Source organism: Oncorhynchus nerka, linkage group LG7 (assembly GCF_034236695.1).
Source record: "Oncorhynchus nerka isolate Pitt River linkage group LG7, Oner_Uvic_2.0, whole genome shotgun sequence".
Taxonomy (NCBI): Eukaryota; Metazoa; Chordata; class Actinopteri; order Salmoniformes; family Salmonidae; genus Oncorhynchus; species Oncorhynchus nerka.
Genome location: NC_088402.1, coordinates 53,183,674 through 53,198,300, shown reverse-complemented (window position 1 = coordinate 53,198,300; position 14,627 = coordinate 53,183,674). Strand labels below are relative to the sequence as shown.

Genomic DNA, 14,627 nt, shown 5'->3' with positions numbered 1-14,627 from the left:
CTCCCTCCCTCCCTCCCTCCCTCCAGCACTTTCTGCACCTCTCCTTATCTTTGAATGCATCTCTCTCGTTTCCCCTTTCCATTGCTCATCTCTGTGTCTTTCCCCTTTAATATACGCCTCTTAACTCTACCCCCCCCACCTCCCCTTTCTTTCTTTCTCTCTTCTCTTTCTCTCTCTCTCTCTCTCTCTCTCTCAGGCACAGACCACTCTAGCATTGGTGCAGTGTTGGCTTGAAGAATGTTTGTGCTGAAAATCTGATTCAGTTATACCATAGAAGCCTAGTGATAGAGCATTCAAGGCTCCCCCTGTCGTCGTATTCAAATGACTGCTTTGTGCTGTCTCAACATTATCTATATAGTATGATGCAGGTAGGAAAATTCAAGATGGCGTCGTATTGTTGTTACGAGTGCTGAGGCTGGTCAGATGAATAGAGCTGTAGGTAATAGAAGTGTGTGTGTGTGTGTGTGTGTGTGTGTGTGTGTGTGTGTGTGTGTGTGTGTGTGTGTACATCAGCACAGAGAGGTTCATAAAGCCCCAGAGTGTTTTCTCTCCTCCCCTCAGCCCCCCCCCCCAACCCCATCTCTATCCACCCCTTTCTCTCTCTGCTCTAACTCTGTTCCCCTGTCCGGCCGGCTTTGTTTGCTGTAGTGTTGACAGAATCAGGGCTGAGTTTCTTCAGAGGAGCCAAATATAGGGGAGCAGAGATATACTGTACTCCGCCCAGACTGCACCAAGCACAACACTTCTGTCTCTCTCTCCTCTGTTGAGAAGTACAAATATGATCTTTTTTTCCCTCCCTTTTCTGTTTTTGGCAAAGGACTTTCATTTTGCTCATGTATCCCTATCGTGGTTGATAGTTTGAATAACTCTTACAGCCTTGTGGTTTTCCGCATTCATCCGCTGAATCATTTGACACCATTTGATAAATAGCCTACTAGATAGCACCTGTGCAGGACCATTAGCTACTCTGACCGAATAATGCATCTTAATGTCAGCAAGGCGTTTGTTTATCAACACTATGAAGTCATTGTTTTCATCCACTTCTCTCACAATACCATTGTCATCCACGACAGGATCCTGGGGCGTGTCCTCATATTAGGCCACTCAATTATTAACGAGATGTATGGACAGTATATTTTACTAACAAGCAGAAGTCCATAGAGGATATGCAGGGAGGATAAGGGATGTATGTGTGCTGCACCGCATTGCTGAGGGATGAGGGGGGCAGAAGATAGAGGAGGCCACTATATCCTTTGTGCTATATTTGGTGTACCAAGCAGAGAGCTAGTGTGGGGGAGAGGAAGTAGGAGACAAAGTGGATGATGATGAAGAGATAAATGTCAAAGAAAGAGAAAAGAGGATGTGTTAGAGTGTGTGTATATTGCCTCCAGTATGACACAACAGAAGAATAGGTTTCAGTCTGCAGGCTATTGTCTGTGTGATCTGTGACTGTCACCACACCACTCTTTAGATGACAGCAGGAATGTGATGTAGCAGGTTGTGTGTGTGTGTGTGTGTGTGTGTGTGTGTGTGTGTGTGTGTGTGTGTGTGTGTGTGTGTGTGTGTGTGTGTGTGTGTGCGTGCGTGTGTGCATACCCGTGTGTGTGTAAGAGAGAGGCTGTCTTTGTGTACGGTTCTTCAGGGCTCTTACTTCACCTCAGACCCCTGTCCTGATATCAACCACCACCACCTCTATATTTGTCTCACAACCAATACAAGTAAATGTAAAAAATATGTTGTGTTGTCGCATACATAGGTGCAGTGAAAGGTGTTTTTACGTAACCTCTCCTCTCCCTCTCCAGGAGTCGGCTGATTCGTACACCAGTAGACCGTCGGACTCCGACCTGTCAGCGGAGGAGGACCGTGAGGCGTATCGGCGTGAAGCCGAGCGCCAGGCCCAGCTCCAGCTCGACAGAGCTAAGGTGCGTTTTGTTATTGCAGGCTGGTGGTGGTGTGATGGTGTGGGGTGTGTTTTCATGGTACATATTGGGCACGCACGGACGCACACACACACACACACACACACACACACACACTATTGGTAACGCTAACTGAAATGTTGTTTGTTGTCGGTCCCTGCAGTCTAAACCTGTAGCGTTTGCGGTGAAGACCAACGTGGCTTTCTGTGGGGCTCTGGATGAGGACTGTCCCGTTCAAGGAGCTGCAATCAACTTCGAAGCCAAAGACTTCCTGCACATTAAGGAGGTGAGGAACTGTGGAGGGAGGACAGTACTCACTCTTCTCACCCCTCTCCCCTCTGTTCATCATGGAAACAACAGCCGCTGTGGAAAGCATCCGCACGGTCATTCCACGTAATTATGTTAATCGGGTTAGATATTATCTGATTTGTATCGTGCTGTGTTAGGTGATATTGAGAAATACTGTCCATTGTACTTCCAGAAGTAGCTACAATAATGACCTGGATCAAGCAGTGCCCATGGTGTAATGTTGAGTTATATTGTTGTAACAGAAGTACAACAATGATTGGTGGATTGGTCGTCTGGTGAAGGAGGGGGCAGACATCACCTTCATCCCCAGCCCTTTACGCCTGGAGGCTATGAGACTCAAACACGAGCAAAGGTGAACCAACAATGTCCTGATGTTTGTAAGAATATGGGACATTAGAGGAATATCGTGGTCATAATTTCATATTGTAACGTATCCTCAAACTAACAATGAACTGGGCTTCTTTATAATTAACCCGTCACCTTTGTTCTGAAATGCCTGTTGTGCAGGAAAAGAGGGGGGAACTCTTCCTCCAGTCTGGGTGACATGGTGTCTGGGAGCTGGAGGACAACGCCGCCATCTGGTGGTGAGTATAAGCATTACACACTCAGACCTTTTTCTCAGGAATCGAATAATGTATTATAAATTCAACCTTGATCTTTCTTCTCACTCACTGATATAATATCTTATGTCACTGATTGTACTTTTCTCGTTTTCAAAAGACAAACCGAAACAAAAGCAGGTACGTTTTTAATGTCGTCTTCTCTATAAAAAAAAAACATGAACCTGTTTCAAAGGGTGAAACCGACAGGAACTTTGATTGACACGCTCTCTGTCTTTCTCTTGATCTCTTTCTCTCTTGTTTCACACAGGAACACATTCCTCCGTATGACGTGGTCCCGTCTATGCGGCCGGTGGTCTTAGTGGGGCCGTCACTGAAGGGGTATGAGGTAAGTGTCTCTCGCTCGCTCGTTCGCCCTTCTAGCAAGGCCAAGAACAACGTTTCTACTAGGGGAAGGCGACCTTTGGTCCTTCTACTTTGGAGGACTGAATTACACTTGCAAATGGCGGTCAGCTAAGCTAACCGTCTGAAGGAGCGGTTGGTTAAGAAACACTAGAACCAGTTAAGAACCGCCTCTTGTCAGCTCCATCTAGTGATAATGATTCACATTTCTCTCCACAGCTGAATAATAACATCCCAATTCAGACAGTGGAATGAACACCAAGCATGGCTAATTCATTGATCTATTTTTAGATGCTTCTTTCATCTGGGTTTCAGTTTCAATGAATTTCAAAGTACACTGAGTGTACAGAACACTAGTACACCTGCTCTTTCCACGACACAGACTGGCCAGGTGCATCCAGGGGAAAGATAGGATCCCTTATTGATGTCACCTGTTAAATCCACTTCCATCAGTGTAGATGAAGGGGAGGAGACGGGTCAAATAAGTTTTTTTTTTTTTTTTTTTTTTAAACCCTTGAGACAATTGAGACATGGATGGTGTATGTCCGCCATTCAGAGGGTGAATGGGCAAGACAAAAGATTGAAGTGCCTTTGAACGGGGTATGGTAGTAGGCGCACCGGTTTGAGTGTGCCATGCGCACCGGTTCGAGAACTGCAACGCTGCAGGGTTCTTCACGCTCAACAGTTTACCGTGTGTATCAAGAATGGTCCACCACCCAAAGGACATCAAGCCAACGGCAGGCCAGTGTGTGACGACCCTCCCACTCTGTCTGCCGTATTCTCTCTGTTATTTCCTTATTAGGATGCTGGTGGGCGGAGTTGGGAGGGTCGTCAGCTACATGGGAAACACCTGGGCCCGGTGTCTCCCAGGATAAATACACCACTTCCCCATTCATGGAGGAGACTCTCTCCATGCAGACACCCTCTGTAGATTGTGTTGTGGTTCTTGATGGCCGTTTGTTTGTTTGCTTTGGCACCTTTCATCACCCTGCATTATCACATTCACGCATGCAAAACACTCACTTACACTACTGATTACTGATTACACACACCATTGTATATTATATTTATTTGCTTTAGGTAATAAATATATATCTTTCTACTCATTATCTCCACGTTGTCTCCCTTTGTTACGGGCTTTGAGCCGGTTCGTGACAAGTGGGGGCTCGTCCGGGATATTTGAACTATTGGTTTGGGAGACCGTGGAGGTACGTGTTTGGTTTGCATATTTTGTTTGAGTTTGATAGGCCCAGTATTGGTTGCCTTTTGTTGTTTGGTTTGTGTGCTGTGTTGGAGAGACTATAATGGTTAGTTTCCAGGCCCTGCCTAGCCTGAACTCTTGTTCTACTTTCTGTTGGGACATCAGTCTGAGGTGAGTAATCTGCTGTGTACCTCGGTGGGAGATTTGGGTAGGGTAGTGAAACTTGCTACCCGGAGCTATAGCCTTTTTCCCCTGATAGGTTTAGCGACGTGTTTCAATTTTTGGAATATGTTGGGCATGGTTAATGTTTGTTATTTTTGTGTGGTGTCTGTGGACTGAGCAGTTGTCTCGGGGGCACATCCGTGGCTTGGTGGAATTTTTCCAGCATGCTGGGGAGTTCTATTTCCTTGCCAGCGGGCTACAGTGCGTAAATTCCCACCGCAAATCTGCACGAAGACTAGGGTTGAGTTATTGTAGGTTTTGGGGAAGCTCCGTATCCATCTCTCTTCTGTGGTACTCAGGGTGATTGTAATTCTCGGGTTGTGGTCTGGTGTGCTCAGCAGAAGGGAAGAGCCAGAATTTTTTTTTGTGTGTGTGATTATGGCGTCTTATGTAGATAAGTTCATTCGCTCTCCATCAGAGGAATTGTTAGATTTAGGTACTAAAGAACAGCTGTTGAAGGTCGCGGAACACTACAAGGTTGAGATTAGTGATAAACGTCTAAAGAATTCTATTAGGTTGATATTGAAGGCCAATCTGATGGAGAGTGGTATTCTAGAAGTTACCACTGGGCCAGCCTCTGCTGAGGATTTGTCGTCTCCCCATAACGTTACAATGGCCATTCCATCGGTTAGTCCTAGTAGCCTTCTTTTTGAACAGCAGAAAGAACTGCTTTTGTTACAGCTGGAGCATGATCGTGAGAAGCTAAAGCATGATCGTGAGAAGCTAGAGCATGATCGTGTAAAATATGAAAAGGAATTGGCATTTAAACAAGATATGGAGCGTGCTAAAATCAAGTTGCAACAAGAACGTATAGATTTGGTTAGGGAAGGAAAGATCTCAGGGGAGAGTTTGTTTTGGGAAGGTGACCCAGATTTACCTAGGGGTAGTTCCGCTTTTGGTCGTGCCCCAGAGACATTTGATATTGTTGGGAACTTACGGTTATTGCCTCGGTTTAATGAAAGGGACCCCGAGACATTCTTTTCGTTGTTTGAGCGGGTTGCTGACGCTAGGAGTTGGCCTGATTCTGACCGCACTTTAATGTTGCAGTGTGTGCTGACTGGTAAAGCGCAGGAAGCATATTCAGCTCTTAGTGTACACGATAGTGCCAGTTATGATAAAGTTAAAACAGCTGTGTTACAGATTTATGAATTGGTCCCTGAGGCTTACCGCCAACGATTTAGAACTTTAAAAAGGGATGATAACCAGACTCATGTTGAGTTTGCGCGACAGTTGTCTTTACAGTTTAATCGCTGGTGTTCCGCCTCTGCAGTTGTGACTTTCCAAGGGCTGTGTGATCTGATTATGTTAGAGCAATTTAAGGACACAATTCCTGATCGTATTGCCACGTATATTAATGAACAGAAAGTAAAGAATGTTGCTGAAGCTGCAGTTTTGGCAGACGAGTATGTGTTGACTCACAAAAGTGTCTTTGCAGAACCCCGTATTCGGAAAGAGTGGGGGCGTTCGGATAGATTTGGGCTTCGCTCACCGAGATACTTTGGTTCTCGGGCAGAGTTCTATTCAACTAGGGTTGAACCTGACTCCCATGGTAAAGCTGACTTTGGGCAGGAGTGTCACTACTGTCAAGGTTCAGGGCATTGGAAAAACGAATGTCCACTTCTCAGGTCAAAGGGTGCTTACGCTAAATCTAAGCCTACTGCATTAGCTGCACCTGTTCCACATCAGTTCATTCATAACTCATTTCCTCAGGCCCAGGAGAATGTGAAAGTCCATATTGATCCAGACTATTTACCTTTCATTACAGAAGGTTTTGTGTCTATGTTAGGAAGTAAAGACCTAGTGCCAGTGAAGATCCTGAGAGACACAGGTGCCTCTGAATCATTTGTGTTGGAGTCTGTGTTACCCTTTTCTGCTGAGACTGATTCGGGGAATAGTGTTCTAATTAGGGGAATAGGTTTGAACACTCTGTCAGTTCCATTGCATAAACTGATGTTGGATTGTGGGCTGGTGAAGGGTGAAGTTGTTGTGGGTGTGCGTCCTTCGTTGCCTATTGAGGGTATCGAATAACTTGGCTGGTGAGCGTGTATGGCCTGTCGTGTCTCCATCTCTAGTGGTTTCCACTAAGTCGTCATTTGTTGGGATTCCTGATGAGAGTGTACAGAGTTTCCCAGAGGTGTTCTCTGCGTGTGCAGTGACACGTTCTATGAGCCGTGGCGAACTGGTCACTGCGCCGACTAATGATAATAATACAAAGTATGTCACTGTTTTCCCTGTTATCCCGTTATCTGTAACCCGCTCAGATCTAATCAATGCGCAATGGGATGACCCCACGTTGGAAGAGTTGCGTGATCAAATTGTGCCTATAGAACAGTTGGGAGATGTCGCCCATGGCTATTTTCTCCAAGAGGATGTCCTGATGAGAAAGTGGGTGTCTCATGACAGTGTTTTTCTGGGGGAGGCAATTAGTCAGGTTGTTGTACCAGTTAAGCTTCGTAAGTTGGTGTTGGAAACTTCTCACAGCGACGTGGCTGGACATATGGGGGTGAGGAAAACCTACAATCGCATATTAAGACATTTCTTTTGACCTAGATTAAAGAGGGATGTTTCTGATTTTATCAAAACTTGTCACACCTGTCAATTAACTGGTAAGCCTAATCAAGCTATTAAACCAGTACCATTGTTTCCTATTCCTGTACTCAGCCAACCTTTTGAGTATCTGATTATTGACTGTGTGGGTCCTCTGCCTCGTTCTAAAAAGCGTAGTAGTTACCTGTTCACTGTGATGTGTCAGACCACTAGGTTTCCTGCTGCCTATCCTCTCCGATCTATCACGACTAAATCGGTGTTAAAAGCTTTGACTCAGTTTCTCTCATTGTTTGGAATCCCTAAGGTCATTCAGAGTGATCAAGGATCTAATTTTACCTCTAATCTGTTTGGTCAGGTTCTTCAACAGCTCCATATTAAACACAATTTGTCTAGCGCCTATCACGCGCAAAGTCAAGGAGCACTGGAACGTTTCCATCAAACACTAAAGTCTTTGTTGAGAGCTTATTGTACTGAGATGGATAAGGATTGGGAGGAGGGGTTGCCTTGGTTACTGTTAGCTGCTAGGGAAGTTTCACAGGAGAGCACAGGTTTCAGTCCAAATGACCTTGTGTTTGGACATAGGGTGCGTGGACTTTTATCTGTTCTCCAGAATGACTGGAAGTCTCCCGAGCCTCCTCAGTCCCTGTTATCGTATGTGTGTGATTTCCGGCGACGGCTGTATGCCGCTTGTGAAATGGCTAAAGAGAAGTTATCATCTTCACAGGAGAGGATGAAGGGCATATTTGATCGCCGAACTGAGCCTCGTCACTTTAGTCCAGGTGACCAGGTTCTTGCTCTGCTGCCAATTGTTGGTTCTCCTTTTCAAGCCAAGTTTCAAGGTCCATATACAGTGGTGCGCCAGTGCACTGAGCAAAATGATCTAGTTGCCACTCCAGAACGGAGGAAAGCACACCAGCTGTGCCATGTAAATCTGTTAAAACCCTATTATGCACGTTCCTCTGAGACTGAACAGTGGGATTCTACAGAGGACGGTAAACCTGTTCTTTTGGCTGATACCGTTGTTTCCTTGGGTTCTTGTCATGCTAGATCTGTGCATGAGGAGGAAGATGTTCCTGGTCCTGACGATTGTATATTGCAGGGTAGATTCAGAAACACTGGATATTTTAGACAGTCTTCTCACTCACCTACCTGTTGATGGGCGGAAAGAGATAGTTGGTCTGATTCAGAGATTTCCAGGTTTGTTTTCTGATACACCTACACGTACAAACTTAATAGAACATGATATTGACATTGGAGGTGCTGACCCCATTCGTCAACGCTTCTATAGAGTTTCTTCAGAGAAACTACGTTGTCTGGATGCTGAGGTCAAGTACATGCTGGAGAGTAAGATAGCAGAGCCTTCTTTCTCCAGTTGGGCTTCTCCCTGTATCTTGGTCAGTAAACCGGATGGAACAAACCGTTTTTGTACGGACTACCGTAAGGTAAACAGTGTCACAAAACCAGATTCATTTCCTCTTCCTCGGATAGAGGACTGTGTTGATCAAGTCGGTGCAGCTAAGTTTGTGAGCAAATTTGACCTGTTAAAAGGCTATTGGCAGGTGCCACTGACGAGTAGGGCACGTGAAATCTCTGCCTTTATTACACCCTTTGGTCTGTACTCGTATTCAGTTATGAGTTTCGGTCTGCGCAATGCACCTGCCACTTTTCAGCGACTTATGAACAGGGTTGTCGCCGGTCTGACCGGGTGCGCTGTTTATTTGGAACTTAGAGACTGGTATTTTGTTCCGGGGTACTTGTTGGTCCCCGGTTTTATGGGGGGGGATGTGACGACCCTCCCACTCTGTCTGCCGTATTCTCTGTTATTTCCTTATTAGGATGCTGGTGGGCGGAGTTGGGAGGGTCGTCAGCTACATGGGAAACACCTGGGCCCGGTGTCTCCCAGGATAAATACACCACTTCCCCATTCATGGAGGAGACTCTCTCCATGCAGACACCCTCTGTAGATTGTGTTGTGGTTCTTGATGGCCGTTTGTTTGTTTGCTTTGGCACCTTTCATCACCCTGCATTATCACATTCACGCATGCAAAACACTCACTTACACTACTGATTACTGATTACACACACCATTGTATATTATATTTATTTGCTTTAGGTAATAAATATATATCTTTCTACTCATTATCTCCACGTTGTCTCCCTTTGTTACGGGCTTTGAGCCGGTTCGTGACAAGTGGTTGAAAACGGGTCATTGATAAAAGACGACAAAGGAGACGGACACGAATTGTGCAGAGCAACAGACGGGCTACAGTTAGTCAACTGACAGTCCATTACAACATTGGGCCCTGAAGACTCATAGAAGGGTACACAACTCGTCGTACCCAGACACGAATGGGGTTTGGCAGCCGACGACCTTACAGAGTTCCTACTTCTTTGAGCAAAAAACAAGGAACTGCAGTTGCTGTGGGTTAAAGAACAAAAACCCTGGACACTGTTTCACGCTGATGGGAGGAAACCACGAGTACATGCATCCATCATGCGTCGTGTGTCAACATTGCAGGCTGGTGGTGGTGTGATGGTGTGGCGTGTGTTTTCATGGCACATATTGGGCACCTTGATAAAAGTGGAGCAATGTTTGAATGCCACAGGACATCTGAACATCATGGCCAATCAGGTACATCGCTTCATGGCAGCAGTGTATCCATCTGCTAATATAATTCCCCATGGCACAAGGGCTAGGATTGTCCAGGAATGGTTCCATGAACATGACAGTGAATTCAGCTTACTGCAGTGGCCTGCCCAGTCACCAGATCTCAATCTAATTGCCCTGACGAATTGAGGCTGTTCTGAGGGCAAAAGGGGGGGGGGGGGTTGCAACTCAATATTAGGAAGGTGTTCTTTTTTTAGTTTTTTAGTTTTTGTTGAATTTTACCCCTTTTTCTCCCCAATTTCGTGGTATCCAATTGTTGTAGTAGCTACTATCTTGTCTCATCGCTACAACTCCCGTACGGGCTCGGGAGAGACGAAGGTTGAAAGTCATGCGTCCTCCGATACACAACCCGTACTGCTTCTTAACACAGCGCACATCCAACCCGGAAGCCAGACTCACCATTGCGCCCGGCCCGCCACAGGAGTCGCTGGTGCGCGATGAGACAAGGACATCCCTACCGACTTGTGCATCGCCCCACGGACCTCCCGGTCGCGGCCGGTTACGACAGAGCCTGGGCGCGAACCCAGGGACTCTGATGGCACAGCTGGCGCTGCAGTACAGCGCCCTTAACCACTGCGCCACCCGGGAGGCCCCAGGAAGGTGTTCTTAATGTTTTGTATACACTCAGTGTAAACTTCTTTAGGCAACAGGATTCCTCACACACTTGTTGATTGTCTTGCCAAGTGTGCTTTTTGACGCTGGGGGCTTAGACTTAGAAGCAATGGTGGTAGAGTTGTACATTTGTTCCACTGATGCTGAGATAGTTTGATTGACAATGATATGCATCCAAGATCTTTGTCTTTCTCTACCCTCTCTCAGGTGACAGATATGATGCAGAAAGCTCTGTTTGACTTCCTGAAACACAGGTTCGACGGAAGGTTAGTACTGTATATACAGGCATCCTGACTAATCGTCAGCTGCACATTAAAGTAGCTAGTTGTTTGTTAACATTTGCGCCACTTAGCAGACGCTCTTATCCAGAGAGACAATTAGGGTTAAGTGCCTTGCTCAAGGGCACAGATAGGTTTTTCATCTAGTCGGCTCGGGAATTTGAACCAACGACCTTTCGGGTTACTGGCCCAACGCTCTTAACCGCTAGGCTACTTCTCTCTTTTATGTACATCTATGACACAGGTGTTCTTTTGTTTGCTCGCCCTCAGTTTGATCTCTCTCTGAACCTCCATGACATTCATCGCTGTGATCTTTTTTTTGTCTGTAGTGTGTATTAGCAGCGTATTTGTAGTCGGTGTTGTTTATTGTGGGTTGATCCTGTTTTGTTTCGGACACCTGCAGAATCTCCATCACACGCGTTACGGCAGACCTATCTCTGGCCAAGAGATCTGTGCTCAACAAGAGGCCAATCATGGAGAGATCCAATACTCGCTCCAGCCTGGGTGAGTACACACACACACCAGTGGAGGCTGCTGAGGGGAGGACGGCTCATAATGGCTGGACTTGAGTGAATGGAACAGCATCAAACCATGTGTTTGATGTATTTGATACCATTCCACTCCAGCCATTACCACAAGCCTGTCCTCCCTAAATAAGGTGCCACCAACCTCCTGTGACACACATGCGCGCACACACACACACACACACATTCCCTTTAACATGCACATTCGTTCGATGTAAACACTATTAAGTGTGTAAGCGTCCAAAGTGCATGGATTGATCTCTAGGTCAGGTACTGTAATGTTATGTATCTCTCTCCCCTACAGCCGAGGTCCAGAGTGAGATAGAGAGGATATTTGAGCTGGCCAAAACCCTCCAGCTGGTGGTTCTGGATGCAGACACCATCAACCACCCGGCCCAGCTAGCCAAGACTTCCTTGGCCCCTATCATCGTATACGTCAAAGTGTCCTCGCCAAAGGTACATAGCTAGACAACCTCACTTCGTACATGTCCTGCAGATGTAGTGTGAGTGGACTTAGATGAAGATATCTTTTCATCTTTTGAATTTCTCTTCTTTATGAAGCCTTTATAAAGCCTTCTTTATAAAGCTACCCTCTCTCCCTGTCTCTTTCCTTCTCTTTTCCCTCTCTCTCTCTCTTGCTCACTCTCTCTCCTCCCCTTTTTCTGTTTCCTTCCTTTTTCTGTCTCTCCTCCCCTTTTTCTCTCTCTCCTCCCCATTTCGTCTCTCTCTCCTCCCCCTTTTCTCTCTCTCCTCCCCCTTTTTATCTCTCCTCCCCTTTTCTCTCTCTCTCCTCCCCTTTTCTCTCTCTCTCCTCCCCTTTTCTCTCTCTCTCCTCCCCCTTTTCTGTCTCTCCTCCCCTCTCTCTCTCAGGTGCTCCAGAGGCTGATCAAGTCCCGGGGGAAGTCTCAGAGCAAACACCTGAACGTGCAGATGATGGCCGGAGACAAACTGTCTCAATGCCCCCCTGTACGTGGACACCCCATCATACAGTAGTATTCACAGCTACTATTACAATTCAACCAACTGTCTGAAATTGATCTCCCTCCCACTGTTCCTTCATAGGAGATGTTTGATGTCATTTTGGATGAGAACCAATTGGAGGATGCGTGTGAGCACTTGGCTGAATACCTAGAAGTGTACTGGCGCGCCACTCATCTTCCCGACACCACCCCCATCAACCCGCTATTAGAGCAGAACCTCATGACCCCGCCCTCAGCCAACTCTAGCCTACAGGTGAGATGCTTCTATGTGGATGGAGGAGGGAAGGTGGAGGGGAACAGAGACAATTGGAGATGGGAGAATGGAAAAAGGACAGATATAATGGGATAGTAAGGTTTTTGTAGGGCAGTGTTTCTTCATCCTGGTCCCGGGGAACCAAAGGGGGGCACATTTTGGTTTTTGCCTTAGCATTTACACGCCTGATTCAAATTGTCAAAGATGATGAGTTGATCATTTGAATCAGCTGTGTAGTGCTAGGGCAAAAACAAAAATGTGCCCCCCTTTGTGTCCACAGGACCAGGAGGATGAAACACTGCTTTAGTGGGAGGGGGTTGTTTATGTGGTTGTGTGTTGCATCTGTCCTTACAGTACTATACCAGATTCCCTCTATCCCCTTTCTCATGTCTGTCTGTTTGTCCGTCTTCTCACTCATCCCTGCTTAACGTTTTTGCAGTTTTCTGAAACACAGGAATTAATTGAATGATCGCTTACCGTATGGGGTGAGTAGGAGGGTTTATGTATGTACATTACTTCTCCACCCGATAACCCCTACCACCCCTTAACCCCACCCACACCCCACCCCACCCCTCCACACCAACCACACTCGGTGGAATAAGATCAACCAATGTGTCTTATTTCCCTCTCACACAATAACCCCCCCACACACACACACACACACAAGCCACTGATACCTACAGAATGTAGACCCCTTCCCATCTCTTATCCACCTGCCACCTCACAGTCTTTGCACATTTGATTGACACTGTGCTACAAACGTCAAAGGTTATATGATGAGATCCAAAAAAGCAGCAGCAGGTTCAGGGCTTGATATAGTCATGTGACAGGCTATATGAATGTAATGAAGTCTGCTAAATGGCATACACAGGTAACTGCCAAGATAAAAGGAAACACCAACTTAAAGTGTCCTAATAGGGGGTTGGGCCACCGTGAGCCAGAACAGCTTCAACGAATCGTAGCCTAGATTATACAAGTATCTGGGCCTCTATTGGAGGGATGCGACACAATTCTTCCACGAGAAATTCCGTCATTTGGTGTTTTGTGGTGGACAATGCTTTCTCCATTTGCCACTTCAGAATCTTACATAAGTGTTCAATTGGGTTGAGATCTGGTGACTGAGACACACAGACGTGCGCTCACTTTAAGACCCCTCTTTCAAAGTCACCGAGATCTATTCTAGCCATGGAAGCCAAAATAATGGGCAACTGGGCATTTCTATACATGACCCTAAGCACGATGGGAGGTCAACTGCTTAATTAACTCAGGGACCACACCTGTGTGGAAGCACTTGCTTTCAATATACTTTGTGTCCCTCATTTACTCAAGTGTTTCCATTATTTTGGCAGTTACCTGTACGCCATAATGCACAGTGGACGTACTATAAATCTGTGGTAAACAAAGGGAGCTGTACCATGACCATACTCATGCTTTGTGAATGGCACACTCTCTCACGCTGGCACAGAATGCTACCCTGAATGAAACCTTTGGTGAGCATAAAGTGATTGAAATGATTGTCAAATTGAAGCACGACGGAACAATGCATAAACAATGTAATGGTTGCGATTGCTCCAGTGGGAAGGATAGTGTTAAGAAGTGATCTCAATGTGATTGGTTAAGAAAATAAAAAAATAAAAAAATGCAAACCATGCCAATTTAAGTTAACAATGTTCTTAACACTGTAATGCCATGTTATCCATTTAACTGTTCGACTGTCATTGCCTTCGTGTAGAGTAGTGTCAATTTTAGGAGATTCGGAGCGCAAGAATTTCACTGTACATCATTACATCTGCAACCCTGAACATGTGACTATTAAACTCTCTAATCTAATCTAACAGTGCACTCGGAAAGTATTCAGACCCCTTGACTTGTTTGTTACGTTACAGCCTTATTCTAAAATGGATTAAGTGAACCATCAATCTACACACAATACCCCATAATGACAAAACGAAAAAGTTTTTTTTAATAGAAAAAACAGAAATACCTTATTTACATAAGTATTCAGGCCCTTTGCTATGAGACTCGAAATTGAGCTCAGGTGCGTCCTGTTTCCATTGATCATCCTTGAGATGTTTCTACGACTTGATTGGAGTCCACCTGTGGTAAATTCAATTGATAGGACAGGAACACACCTGTCTCTATAATGTCCCAC

At 45.8% G+C, this 14,627-nt stretch overlaps 1 protein-coding gene across 1 annotated transcript in view; it reads left to right on the top strand.

The window, feature by feature from the left end:
- Positions 1–14,627, top strand: part of LOC115131918 (voltage-dependent L-type calcium channel subunit beta-3-like) — a 34,667-nt gene that overhangs the window by 14,609 nt on the left and 5,431 nt on the right. The window contains exons 5-15 of the mRNA XM_065021075.1: positions 1,757–1,922; positions 2,083–2,205; positions 2,471–2,580; positions 2,736–2,824; positions 2,955–2,968; positions 3,099–3,176; positions 10,648–10,706; positions 11,122–11,222; positions 11,547–11,698; positions 12,113–12,208; positions 12,305–12,475. Of these exons, the coding sequence (XP_064877147.1) occupies positions 1,757–1,922; positions 2,083–2,205; positions 2,471–2,580; positions 2,736–2,824; positions 2,955–2,968; positions 3,099–3,176; positions 10,648–10,706; positions 11,122–11,222; positions 11,547–11,698; positions 12,113–12,208; positions 12,305–12,475 (1,159 nt within the window). The remainder of the gene's footprint in view (positions 1–1,756; positions 1,923–2,082; positions 2,206–2,470; positions 2,581–2,735; positions 2,825–2,954; positions 2,969–3,098; positions 3,177–10,647; positions 10,707–11,121; positions 11,223–11,546; positions 11,699–12,112; positions 12,209–12,304; positions 12,476–14,627) is intronic.